We start from the raw sequence: 12379 nt of genomic DNA on the forward strand, positions 1-12379 counted from the left end.
CTGAGGGTTTTTTTTTTTTAAAAAATCTGCCTCTAAAACATCAATATTAAGAACGATAATTTTATCAACATTTCCTTTCATTTTTTGATGTTTCCTTTCAAAATATTTATTTATTTATTTATTTATTTAATTTGTATCCCGCCCTTACTCCCAGCAATATCAATATTTCCTTTAAAATTACATGTTTTTAAAGGCGTTTTGTTTTGGTATATTTTAAAGTGATTTTTTGTGTGTGTTTTTGTTTGCTGCCCTGGGCTTCTAACTGGGAGGAAGGGTGGGATATAAATGTAATAAATAAATAAATAAATAAATAAATAATAAAATTACTGGTACTAATATCAAGATTTTTTGCGGGTGCGGGGGGAAAAAAAGCATGGGTCGGTAAAAGCAGCAGCTAGCAGACAAAGTTCAAACTCAAATCGATACCAGCCTGTTAGGGCGACAGAATGCTTTCAAACTGGCATCGACCAACAGATCATCTCCCTAGTTACTACCCACTCCTGCCCTTCCTTCACCATTCTTCCTCCTCCTCCTCTTTCCCGTCGCTGGCACCACCCTCCTCCTCCCTTCCCTCCCTCATATTTTTGCTTTGTTTTCCCACTCTCTCTGATCTGAGGAAGGGCCAGAGCAGGTCCTACTTCAGAATGAGGCATGCCTGCACTGCTGTTCTACTATAAAGTGACTTTAAAGTGTCTTCAAATGTTTTACTACATTTAAAAATTTAAACTTTGCCGCAAATCATGATAGCGGTGCAGGTGCTGTCCTGACCATTCAGACAGAATGCCTTGCTACACAGAAGGACCCCCTTGGCCCTTCCTTAGAGAAAAGCAGGATGGAGGAGGAAACCCTTGCTGGGTTTGTGGTCAGTGGCAGCAGCAACAGAACCTGCAGGTGGGCAACAGGGCAAGCAACAGGGGCTTGGAGGGAGGCAGTTCACCACAACACCGCCTGAGACCATTGTCTCAGCTTGTCTCATTAAAGCCCTGGTTCAATCCCAGTTTAAATGTCACTGATCAGGAGCTTATTTTGAATTATGACAAGCCTAGAATGTTCATCAGCACAATAATAGGAAGCTAACAGAATACTACTAGTGCACCGCTTTGTAACATTACCGGTGTGTGAGATACTGAGGGCTGAAATCTCACTATTACTTCTGCATGGGGTGGTATCCATACTGCATGCAGAGAGGTGGCTTTATGTCTACTCTGGAACACACACGAAAACTGGAATTTTGCCCACATTCTGAAAATGGTGTGCAAAGTTCAACCCAATGTGCGGGTATGTGCCAATTTGGTAGTGCAAGACTTCAGCACTGCCTCAGTTTGTCATGTAGGCTACGGCAGGCATCCTACATGAGAGAAGGGGAGGAAGCCTCTTTGAAGATGGTCTGCTGCCTGATTAATCAGAAGTACTTTTTGTTGATTATTTTTAGTTGATTAATCTAACCAATTAATTAGCTGAAAACTGCAGTCCTAATAAAGATGTACAATTATCTTCTCTATTTTTGTGCTTCTGTTAAAAAAAACCCAACAAGCCCTCAAACAAAAGTGAATCAATCTTCAGAAACTTATATATTAAAAACTGTCTGTCTCGCTTGGGCAAACAATTCATTTCTGAATGATAGACAGCAGGCAGTGAGAAACAAAACGTGGTCCTTTGCACACTTGCTTAATTACTGTAGTCTACACATTTGACATTTTCTAGGAAGTCTGCATAATCCTTTTCCATATATTAACTTGGAGCTAGTAAGCTCTTTAATCCCCACTGGTTGCACGTCTGCCTTTGCCAATTACCTGTCCAGGGGATATTAGTAGTGTTGCTGGAAAACAGTGACAGTACTGGTGTTCCACTCAATTTTTAGATTTTGTTCAAAGCTAATAGGCCCACCTGTGGGAAATTATATATTGATCTCCACAGCCCACAGCATTGCTAAATATCAATGCACAGCAAAGGGGAATAAGCCACTTCTTAATAAACTGATAAACAAGGATGGTGTCAGATTATGTTTTCTGCCAAGCAACTAGCAATGTTGGAGAATTCCACCAGAAATGGAAACAGGAGTGGAAATTGCCACAATTCATATGTTCATTAGAGGTCAAGAACGGAAATCACACAAGCAAATACGAGTGATATTTGTTGTCGTTTTCTAGTCCACAAACATGTAAATAATTACATTGTTTTTGCATTGTTTTTGATATTTCCCTTCCACTGAAATGCAATGAAATTTATTGTGTAATTAATTACATAATTAACTACATTAGTTTCAACCACAGCAAACAGCAAGATGAACAATATAGATTTTAGCTGAAGCTGAACTGTAGTGGAATGGAAAAAGCGCTGATTGTGATAAACAGAGAATGGAAATCGCTGCCTCCTTACATCCCTACAAGCAACCCTTCTCAGTTCCTTACTGTTGCCTTTTCCTACTGCCTCCTTTGATCTACAAAGGCTTTGCTGTTTCCCAGCGTAATGAGAAAAATCTATCAGATGCCACAACAACACAATCTCCAATCATTTTGATGGTGTCTTGGCACAATACAGGGCCCATGGAAAGGAATGAAGGTTACACCATTGAGTTGACCTAATTGCTATTTTTACTTTGATGGTTGACTACTGTTTGTACTTTTTTAAAATTTGCAAATAACATAAAACTGTAACAAAACAAGGCTATTTATTTACCAGCCTACTTTATGACGGTTTTAATACAGTTTCATCTGTACATTGCTTTATGCTGCTAGAAAAGTGATATAAAAGCATGGAGGTTTTTCATGTAATTCTGTCTACATTATGTTTTGTCTATGAATTCCCAATCTGCAAAACAAATCTATAAGGTCCACAATGACTTAACATGCAGTCTCAACTGATAAGATAGCTCTCTGGTATGCTAAGATAAAACATAAGCACAGCCCTATTGCTTAGCTGTAGCAAAGAAGCACCTACAACTCTTTCTTGCCCCCAAAGTAGGAAGGGGTGAGAGGCCTCTGGTTTGGTTGTGCATGGTCAAAAACCCAAGGCACCTTTGCTACACAGCTGCCAAATCACTCAGAGACTTCCTCCCAACCTTGATGCCTTGCCACACAGTTGCTGGGAGTCCTGGGACAATCCCTGCTCACCTCTGTAGCTGTGAAGTTGGGAGAAAGTCTTGTCACTCATCATGCCCACCAGAGGGTGGTGCCAAATCAACCACAGAGAGTGTAATTGTTGAAGCCTGGTAGTACTGTATTATAACTCTGTAAATCCTCCTTTTGATGTTTATTTTCTAAGCTTGCACTACTGTACATCTTTAATTTCAAAAACGTAAATGAAAAGATACTGGATTGCCCTTATCAATGCGTTTGTCAGCATCCTAAAGAATTCTAAAAGGATGGTGAACCTTGAACCCTTTTTTGCAGAAGCCATGCTAGTCCTTTCACAGCAAAGCTTGTCCTTCTGCGTAGGTGTGTAAATAGTGCTGGATTGGTACAAGGCAATTATACTACAGATCTCAAATGGATCCATTTCTTAAACTGTATTGCTATACAAGCCCCATTCATTGAAAATTGCAAGGCAAAAGATCCCAGTGGGCTGTGACTCAAATAACTGAAGTGGCAATCCTAACTGCACTTATTTGGGAATAAATCTGATTGAATTTAGTGGGGCTTACTTCTGAGTAAACATGCACAGGATTGCATTGTGCCAATTTTCCTTTGTGACTCTAGAACTCAGTTTCCCATTCTTTAATCTACATTATTATTATTATTATTATTATTATTATTATTATTATTATTATTAGTAGTAGTAGTAGTAGTAGTAGTAGTAGTAGTAGTATTTTATTCAGTTTCTATACCGCCCACAGCCAACGGCTCTCTGGGCAGTGAACAACATAAATGTAAAAATACAATAAGATAAAATCACATAATAATTACCACACACATAATAACAATTCTCAAAGCTAAAAACATATTACACAATTAATTTAGTATACCAGAGTGTTATAAATATACTAAAATACATTAAAATGCCTGGGAAAAGAGGTACGTTTTAACCCGGCGCCGAAAAGAAAGCAATGTTGGCGCCAGGCGCACCTCATCAGGAAGTCTCTTCCATAGTTCTGGGGCCACCACTGAGAAGGCCCTAAATACAGAATGCCTCTGAGCTTTTGGCTTATGCTGAGATATTAGAGACACCAAAAGTGATCAAATCAGATTATACCATCAGTTGGCTTCCTAGTAACTAGCACTGAATAATCATTGCACTGTGTAAATATACTTTACAAACTTATTTATTATTATTATTATTATTACTCTTTATTTTTACTCCGCCCTTGTTCCAAAACTGGAACTCAGGGCGGCTTACAAATAATACTACACATAGGTAAAAAACATACAAAAATATACAATTAAAATAGAATTAAACTATTTGTAACATTAAAACCATGAAACACACTTAAAATACTAAGACAATTTAAAACATTAAGAATAGGACCATAGAACAATACAACAGACCTTATGAGGTCCTATCTTAAACATCTTCTAGTCCAAAAGCCTGTCGGAATAAAAAAGTCTTTGCTTGCCGACGGAAGGATAGCAAGGAAGGGGCCATTCGTGCTTCCCTAGGAAGAGAGTTCCAGAACCTGGGGGCAGCCACCGAGAAGGCCCTATCTCGTGTCCCCACCAATCGCGCTTGCAAAGGTGTTGGGACTGAGAGAAGGGCCTCTCCTGAGGATCTCAACGCCCAGGCAGGCTCATATGGGGAGATACGGTCTGACAAATAGCCTGGACCTAGGCCGTATAGAGCTTTATAGGTCAAAACCAGCACTTTGAATTGTGACCGGAAACAAACTGGCAGCCAGTGGAGCTGTCGCAACAAGGGGGTTGTATGGTCCCTGTAACCAGCTCCAGTTAGCACTCTGGCTGCAGCTCTTTGTACCAGTTTAAGTTTCCGAACAGTCTTCAAAGGCAGCCGCACGTAGAGCGCGTTACAGTAATCTAAACAGGATGTAACTAAGGCATGCATCACTGTAGTCAAATCAGGCATCTCCAGGACGGGCTACCATGGCATTCAAAGACAACCCCCCACTGAGATGTTACTGTTATACATAGCTGTAAAGAAAACAAACCTGATCATCAACTTCTAAGTGATGATTATTATCTCCTCTGTAAAATCAGCAGGATATGTCGTAAAAGTAATTGCTGACAAAGGCAAGGCTAGTTAGATGGGGTGTCAGCCAAAGAAATCATTTCTGGACTCAGTATCATGCCAAAGTTTAAGTCATACCACCTGTTAGCATGGTTAAAAGTTGGTTCCTGGGTGATCCCTAAACTCACAACAATAGATTCAGGTTGCAATCTTATACTCACTTCCCTGGGAATAACCACCATCAATTCAATAGGACTTACTTCTGAATAGATATGCATAAGGATTGCACCAGCAGTGTGTCATTAATGCTGCACAGGGCCAAACAAAAGGTGTTAAATGCACCATTTGCAGTTCCCTCTTTTGTTTCTTAATAGCTAACAGCAGGCATGGCCCTGGGGAGGAATTTTCATTAGTACCCCCCCACACACACACACACAGCTCCTATTAACTCCAGGAGAAAAGTGTTCATTGATGACAGCTGAGGCTGCAAGCAGTTATGGATGTGTGGTTTTCATCAGGACCGCAGCAGGGCAGGGAAGAATTTTTTAAAATGTCCCCATGCGCCACTGTCCAGATGAAGATCACCCTCACACCTGCTATTGGCAATTAAAAAGCTAAAGCAAGCAAGCAATGCATTTAGTGTCCCTTGTAATTTGTCCCCCATGTAGGCAGGTTTGCAGTTGTCGTCAGTCAACCAGATACCATGCAAGTACATTTAGAACAGCTCTCGTTGTGCCTTAAGAGTTGGCCTTTTATATACTTACAGTTCCCCAACCACTGTAGAATCATTAGATATTATTGTTATCAAGATGCCCAGCAAAATTAAAACATGAGCTCATGGCTCAATGTGGCAATCAGACCCTTGAATTTTCAAACATGTAACAGGGATAGGGCAGGGGCAGGGGAAAGGGTTGGCCTAGTGAGTAGGAGGGAGGGGCAAATCTGTCCATTTTGATTTCTCTCAGTTTCTCTTTTTTCCCATTTAAGTTCAATTCTTCACATTTCCACACTGGTTTGCAATTTTAAAAAAATCCTCATGAAAATTCATCAGCATTTTAGAACAAATTTCTCCTAATGTACACATAACAGACACATGTTTGTAAATCAGTATCCCCTAATGTCTATTTGGGTATGTTATTTTCACTAATATATGCATTTTAATGCACATTTTGCCCTATTATATGCATTTTTGTACACATTACTTAACTGGAGGACTGCAGTACAAAATTTGCAGAGGTGTGCATTTTGAACGGTGGTTGTGTTTCAGTTCATTTATTGTTTTGGAAAGTGCGAATGAGGTAGATTCATCTTTAAATGTGAACTGAATCACATTTCTCTCCAATCCCTAGTGACTGGTGATGTCAAGATTGCCTTTCATTGCACAATGAAAGCCCCTTTTCCTTAATGCTTTTCCTAGGGAAAAGAGGCCTTTTGAAATCTCTCTCCTTGGTGACAGGTTGCAGGTTTCCCAGACACAATCTCCTAACCTCTTGTCACTCTCAGCTTGCTGAAGGTATCACTCCCACCCATGTTAGTGATATAGTTTAGGTGCAGGTTGACAGATGTTTGCTTGGAGACATCTGGGACATTATTTCGTCTGCTGCAACGTCTGCTGCAACTTCTTGGGAACGGTTCCAGTTGATGCGGCCTGATGACATGGACAAGATGCTTGAGATGATGCGGCCAGCAACATGTTCTCTCAACCCTTGCCCTTCTTGTCTTATTAAAGCTTGCAGAGGGGGTTTGACCGAGTGGATCCAGAGTGTGGTGAATGCATAATTGCGGGAAGGAGTGGTTCCAGCCGTCTTGAAAGAGGTGGTGATCTCACCACTCCTGAAACCCTGGACCCATTCGTTTGTGACAACTGCCGACCAGTTGAAAATACCCCCTTTTTAGGGAACGTGACTGAAAAATTGCAAATACTCTGGATGAAACGGATTATCTTGACCCATCCCAGTCTGGGTTCTGGCCTGGTTATGGGACTGAATTGGCCTTGGTTGCCCTGATGGATGACCTTTATTGGGAGAAGGACAGAGGGAGTGCGACCTTGCTATTCTTACTTGATCTCTCAGCAGCTTTTGATACCATTGACCATGGTATCCTTCTGGGCCGACTTGGTGAAATGGGTATTGGAGGAACTGTTTTATAGTGGTTCCAATTCTATCTCCAAGGTCGCTCTCAGAGAATAGCATTGGGTGACTGTCTTTTGGCCCCCTGGCAGTTTGCTGTGGGGTGCCGCAGGGTACCATCTAGTCCCCCATGCTGTTTAGCATCTATATGAAGCCCTTGGGAGCAGTCATCAGGAGATTTGGGGCGAGGTGTCAGCAGTATGCTGATGATACGCAGCTCTATTTCTCCGTAACATCTGAATCTGGAGAGGCTGTGCAAGCCCTGGACCACTGCCTGGACTCAGTGGTGGGCTGGATAAGGGCCAATAAACTGAGTCTGAATCCTAGCAAGACAGAGGCGCTGTGGGTTGGTGGTTCCCGAGTTCGGATAATTGGTCAGTTGCCTGTTTTGGATGGGGTCGTAGTCCCTCTGAAAGAGCAGGTCCGTAGCCTGGGGGTGCTCCTGGATCCATCTTTGTCACTAGAGGCCCAGGTGACCTCAGTGGCTAGGAGTGCCTTTTACCAGCTTTGGCTGGTGAGACAGCTGCAGCCATTTCTGGACTGGGATAGCCTGGAATTGGTGGTGGGCTGGATGAAGGCCAATAAACTGAGTCTGAATCCTAGCAAGATGGAGGCGCTGTGGGTTGGTGGTTCACGAGTTTGGATGATTGGTCGGTTGCCTGCTTTGGATGGGGTCATACTTCCTCTGAAAGAGCAGGTCCGTAGTCTGGGGGTGCTCCTGGATCCATCTTTGTCACTAGAGGCCCAGGTGACCTCAGTGGCTAGGCGTGCCTTTTACCATCTTCGGCTGATAAGACAGCTGCAGCTGTTTCTGGATCGGGATAGCCTGACCACTGTTGTCCACACACTGGTAACCTCCAGGCTGGATTACTGTAATGCGCTCTATGTGGGGCTGCCCTTGAGGTTGGTCCAGAGGTTGCAGCTGGTGCAGAATGCAGCGGTGAGACTGCTCACTGGGGCAAGTTATCACCAGCGTGTCACCCCGCTGCTGAAAGAATTGCATTGGCTGCCCATTTGCTACCGGGCCAAGTTCAAGGTTCTAGTTCTGGTATACAAAGCCCTATACAGCTTGGGACCAGGATACCTGAAAGACCATCTTACCCCTTATATTTCCAGTCGATCACTGGGTTCTGCAGGTGAAGGCCTCCTGCAGATACCATCTTATCACGCGGTCCATTCCGTAAAACATAGGAAACAGACCTTTAGTGTGGTGACACCTACCCTGTGGAATTCCCTCCCCTTAAATATTAGGCAGGCACCATCTCTGTTATCTTTTCGGTGCCTACTGAAGACTTTCCTCTTTCAACAAGCTTTTTAAGTTGAGACCTATCCCAGTCTGTGTCTGCGTTGGGATTGCTTTTTAATATGTTTTTTTAAAACCTTTTTTCCTAAACAATCTGTTTTTTTAACCCTATTTATTTAAGATGTTTTTAAAGCTTTTTAAAAAAATGTTTTTAAAGTTGTTTTGTTTTAATGTATTTTAAGGTCTGTTTTTATGATGTTTTAAAGTGTTTTTAGTGTTTTTGTTTGCTGCCCTGGGCTCCTGCTGGGAGGAAGAGCGGGATATAAATAAAATAATAAATAAATAAATAAGTTACAGAAGACATATAATAATAAGCATTTGTATAGTGATTTTTCAGAGTGTTCCAAGTGACTCACATACTGTCTTCACCAGTAGCGTGAGATGTAAGTGTTGTCAAACCACCTGGGAGCAGTGACCCTACCGCTATTAAATTAAACATACATGTAAATGGTTGAACTGCCAAGAAAATTCAACATGGTCACATTTGATTTCGAAACAGGAAACTTCCCAAAACTGAGGGGATTGGTAAAAAAAGTGGTGGCCAAGTTTGCTCATGATACTAAATTGTTCAGGGTTGTTAAAATAAAAAGGGATCCCAAAGAGCTCCAAAAGGACCTCTCCAGACTGAATGAATGGGTGGTAAAATGGCAAATGCAATTTAGGTGAACAAGTGTAAAGTGATGCATATTGGAGCAAAAAGCCTTAATTTCACATATACGTTTATGGGGTCTGACTGGCAGCGACCAGGAGCAAGGTCTTGGGGTTGCAATGGATAGATCAATGATGTCAACCCAGTGTGTGGCAGCTGTGAAAAAGGCAAACTGCATGCTGGGGAACATTAGGAAAGGTACTGAAAATAAAACTGCCGATATCATAAATGCTGCTATACAAATCTATGGTCTGGCTGTGTTTGGAATACTGTGTACCATTCTGGTTGCCTCACCTCAAAAAGGATATTGTAGAGCTGGAAAAGCTTCAGAAAATGGCAACCAAATGATCAAGGCGGTAGAGCAGCTCCCCTATGAGGAAAGGTTGCAGCATTTGGGCCTTTTTAGTTTAGAGAAAAGGCAAGGAAGAGGTGACATGATAGAAGTGTATAAAATGATGCATGGCATGGAGAGACTGGATAGAGAGAAGTTTTCTCCCTCTCTCCTTACACTAGAAGTCGTGGACAGCCAAAGGAGCTGAAAGCTGGAAGATTCCGGACAGACACAAGAAAACATTTCTTCACACAGTGCATACTTGAACAACAGAATTTGCTCCCTCAAGAGGCAGTGATAGCCACCAACTTGGAGGGCTTGAAAAGAGGATTAAACAAATTCATGGAGGATTAGGGTATCAATGGCTACTAGCCATGATGGCTATGTTCTGCCTCTACAATTGGGGGCAGTATGCTTCCAAGTACCAGTTGCTGGAAACCGCAGGAGGGGAGAGTGCTCTTTGCACTCAGGTCCTGCTTGCGGGCTTCCCATGGGCATCTGGTTAGCCACTGTGAGAACAGGATACTGGGCTAGATGGGCCACTGGCCTGATCCAGTAGGCTCTTCTTATGTTCTAAACCTTTTCTGCTGTTGTTGTTGATGGCTTAAACATTAATGGTGCAATAGGGCATGGATGGGGAACTGGTTGGACTTCAACTCCCATAAGTCCCAGCCAGCATGGCCAATGGCCAGGGATGATGAGAGCTGTAGACTAGCAACATCTGAAGGGCCACAGGTGTTCTGCTGCCAGCAAAGCTGGGGCAAAATGTTTTGCTCCTAGATGCAGGACTGACATCCTTCATCTAGCATTAAATAAAACACTGGACAGTACTTTGAACCCCAACTTATATAGCAATTTACCTACGAGCTCAAACCTTTGGGTCTAGCCAGTTTCCACAAACATCTGCTTGGCCACCGCAAGAACAGGATGCTGGACTAGATGGATCACTGGTCTGATGCAGCAGGGTCTTTTTACGTTCTTGTATCTCAGTTATCCTTACAACAACCCTCTAAGGCAGGCCACATTGCAGAAATGGAACTGAGGCTGAGAGACAGTGGTTGCCTTAGAGCAGAGATGGGAACCTCTGGCCCTCCAGACATTCTTGGGCTTCAACTTCCATCAGCCCCACAATATCTGGAGAGCCATACATTGGCCTGTGGCCAAACAAATTTATTTTGTTCATTGCCATCATTAGCCAACAGTCAGTCTCTCTCTCTCTCTCTCTCTCTCTCTCTCTCTCTCTCTCTCTCTCTCTCTCACACACACACACACACACACACACACACACACACACACACACACACACACACACACACACACACACACACACACACACACACACACTACCTTGGTGGACAGTCCTTTTCAATGCATTTCTTTTGTTTCCCACTCGGTTGTTTTTCGGGATCACAAAATAGGTTTTTCACCACACCTTTCCCCTTTTTCACACAGCGGGCAGTCTGTTGCTGGAAGCCTATAAGGAAGAAATGATATATGCTACACTCTGAGGTAATGCAAGGTGGTGAATAGAGAAATTGTTCTAAGTAATCATAGAGTTTTACAGGTGGAAGGGATGCTGTAGGGCGTCTAGCCTGATCACCTAATAACATCGGAAGCTGTCTTATACCAGTGGTCCATCTAGCTCAGTAATGTGTACAACTGACTGACAGCAGCTCTCCAGGGTTCCCAGCCTGACCTGAAGATGCCAGGGATTGAACCTGGGACCTTCTGCATGCAAAGCAAATGCTCTTCCACTGAGCTATGGTTCTTCCCATAAAACGTGCTATGGAACATTCCCCTAGGAAAGGAGTGACCCCTCCAAGGTAGTCTGTGTACCACTGCCAAACAGCTTTCACCATTAAGGAGCTTCTGATATTTCGCTGAATTTTGCATCCTGGTAATTTCCATGCATAATTTCTAGTCCTGCCTTGTGAAGCCACAGAGGGTGAAAGCTGCTCTTGTATCCTAACAGCTGTAGCGCATTTTATTGTCTGCACTTGGACATTTCTCCCTCTGAAGGTGTTTGTGTTCGGTCCTGCAAGACTGGACTTCCCAAGTGGCTCAGGGTGGAAGGGGAGGAGAAGCAGAAGGACAAAGATCAAAGAAGAGCAGGAGAATTGTTAAGGTTTCAGACCCTGCCTCCTTGCCAGGAAGGGATCACGAAAGCACTCGTGCACGTTATCCCTCTTAGCCACTGCCCAGCAAAGGAGCATGGAGAACATAGAGCAACTACTGTACTGGGTCAATGTAGCAACTTGACCGGAAGGATTATCAGCCACACTGAGCATTTCCCATGGGTGGAATAGCACAGTTTGGCACTTCTATTGTAGCTATGGCAACCTAACCATTTTGGGAAGGGCCCTAGCTCAGTGGCAGAGCATGTGCTTTGCAAGCAGAAAGTTACAAGTTCAGTCCTCAGCATCTCCAGGCAGGGTTGGAAACAGAGCGCTGTTTGAAATTGTATGGAGCTGCTGCCAATCAGTGTAGACAATACTGAGCTAGATGGACCAGTGACCTGACTCGGTATAAGGCAACTTTCTATGTTCCTAGCTTTGTTGACCCAGCTGGGGGGGTAGAGTCCCCCCATTGCTTTTCAGGACATGGGAAAGAAGGATGAAGACACCTAGTTCTTATGGTACTTCTTGCTTACTCTGTGGCAATGGGGAAGAGCCATAGCTCAGTTGCAGAGAATCTGCTTTGCAATCCAAAGGTCTCAGGTTCAATCCCTGGCATCTCCAAGTAGAGCTGAAATTTCTGCGTGAAACCTTGGAGAGTTGCTGCTAGGCAGTATAGACAATGCTAACCTGGATAGACCAATGGCCTGACTTGGTATAAGCCAGTTTCTGATG

The 12379-nt window shown here is 43.2% G+C and overlaps 1 protein-coding gene across 4 annotated transcripts in view; it reads right to left on the reverse strand.

Annotated features, from left to right (window-relative positions):
- Positions 1–12379, reverse strand: part of ADAMTS12 (ADAM metallopeptidase with thrombospondin type 1 motif 12) — a 248924-nt gene that overhangs the window by 23362 nt on the left and 213183 nt on the right. For all 4 annotated transcript variants that reach the window (XM_061615943.1, XM_061615952.1, XM_061615934.1 and 1 more), the window contains one exon: positions 10878–11004. In XM_061615943.1, coding sequence (XP_061471927.1) covers positions 10878–11004 — 127 coding nt within the window. The remainder of the gene's footprint in view (positions 1–10877; positions 11005–12379) is intronic.

This window comes from Rhineura floridana, chromosome 1 (assembly GCF_030035675.1).
Source record: "Rhineura floridana isolate rRhiFlo1 chromosome 1, rRhiFlo1.hap2, whole genome shotgun sequence".
NCBI classification, from domain to species: domain Eukaryota; kingdom Metazoa; phylum Chordata; class Lepidosauria; order Squamata; family Rhineuridae; genus Rhineura; species Rhineura floridana.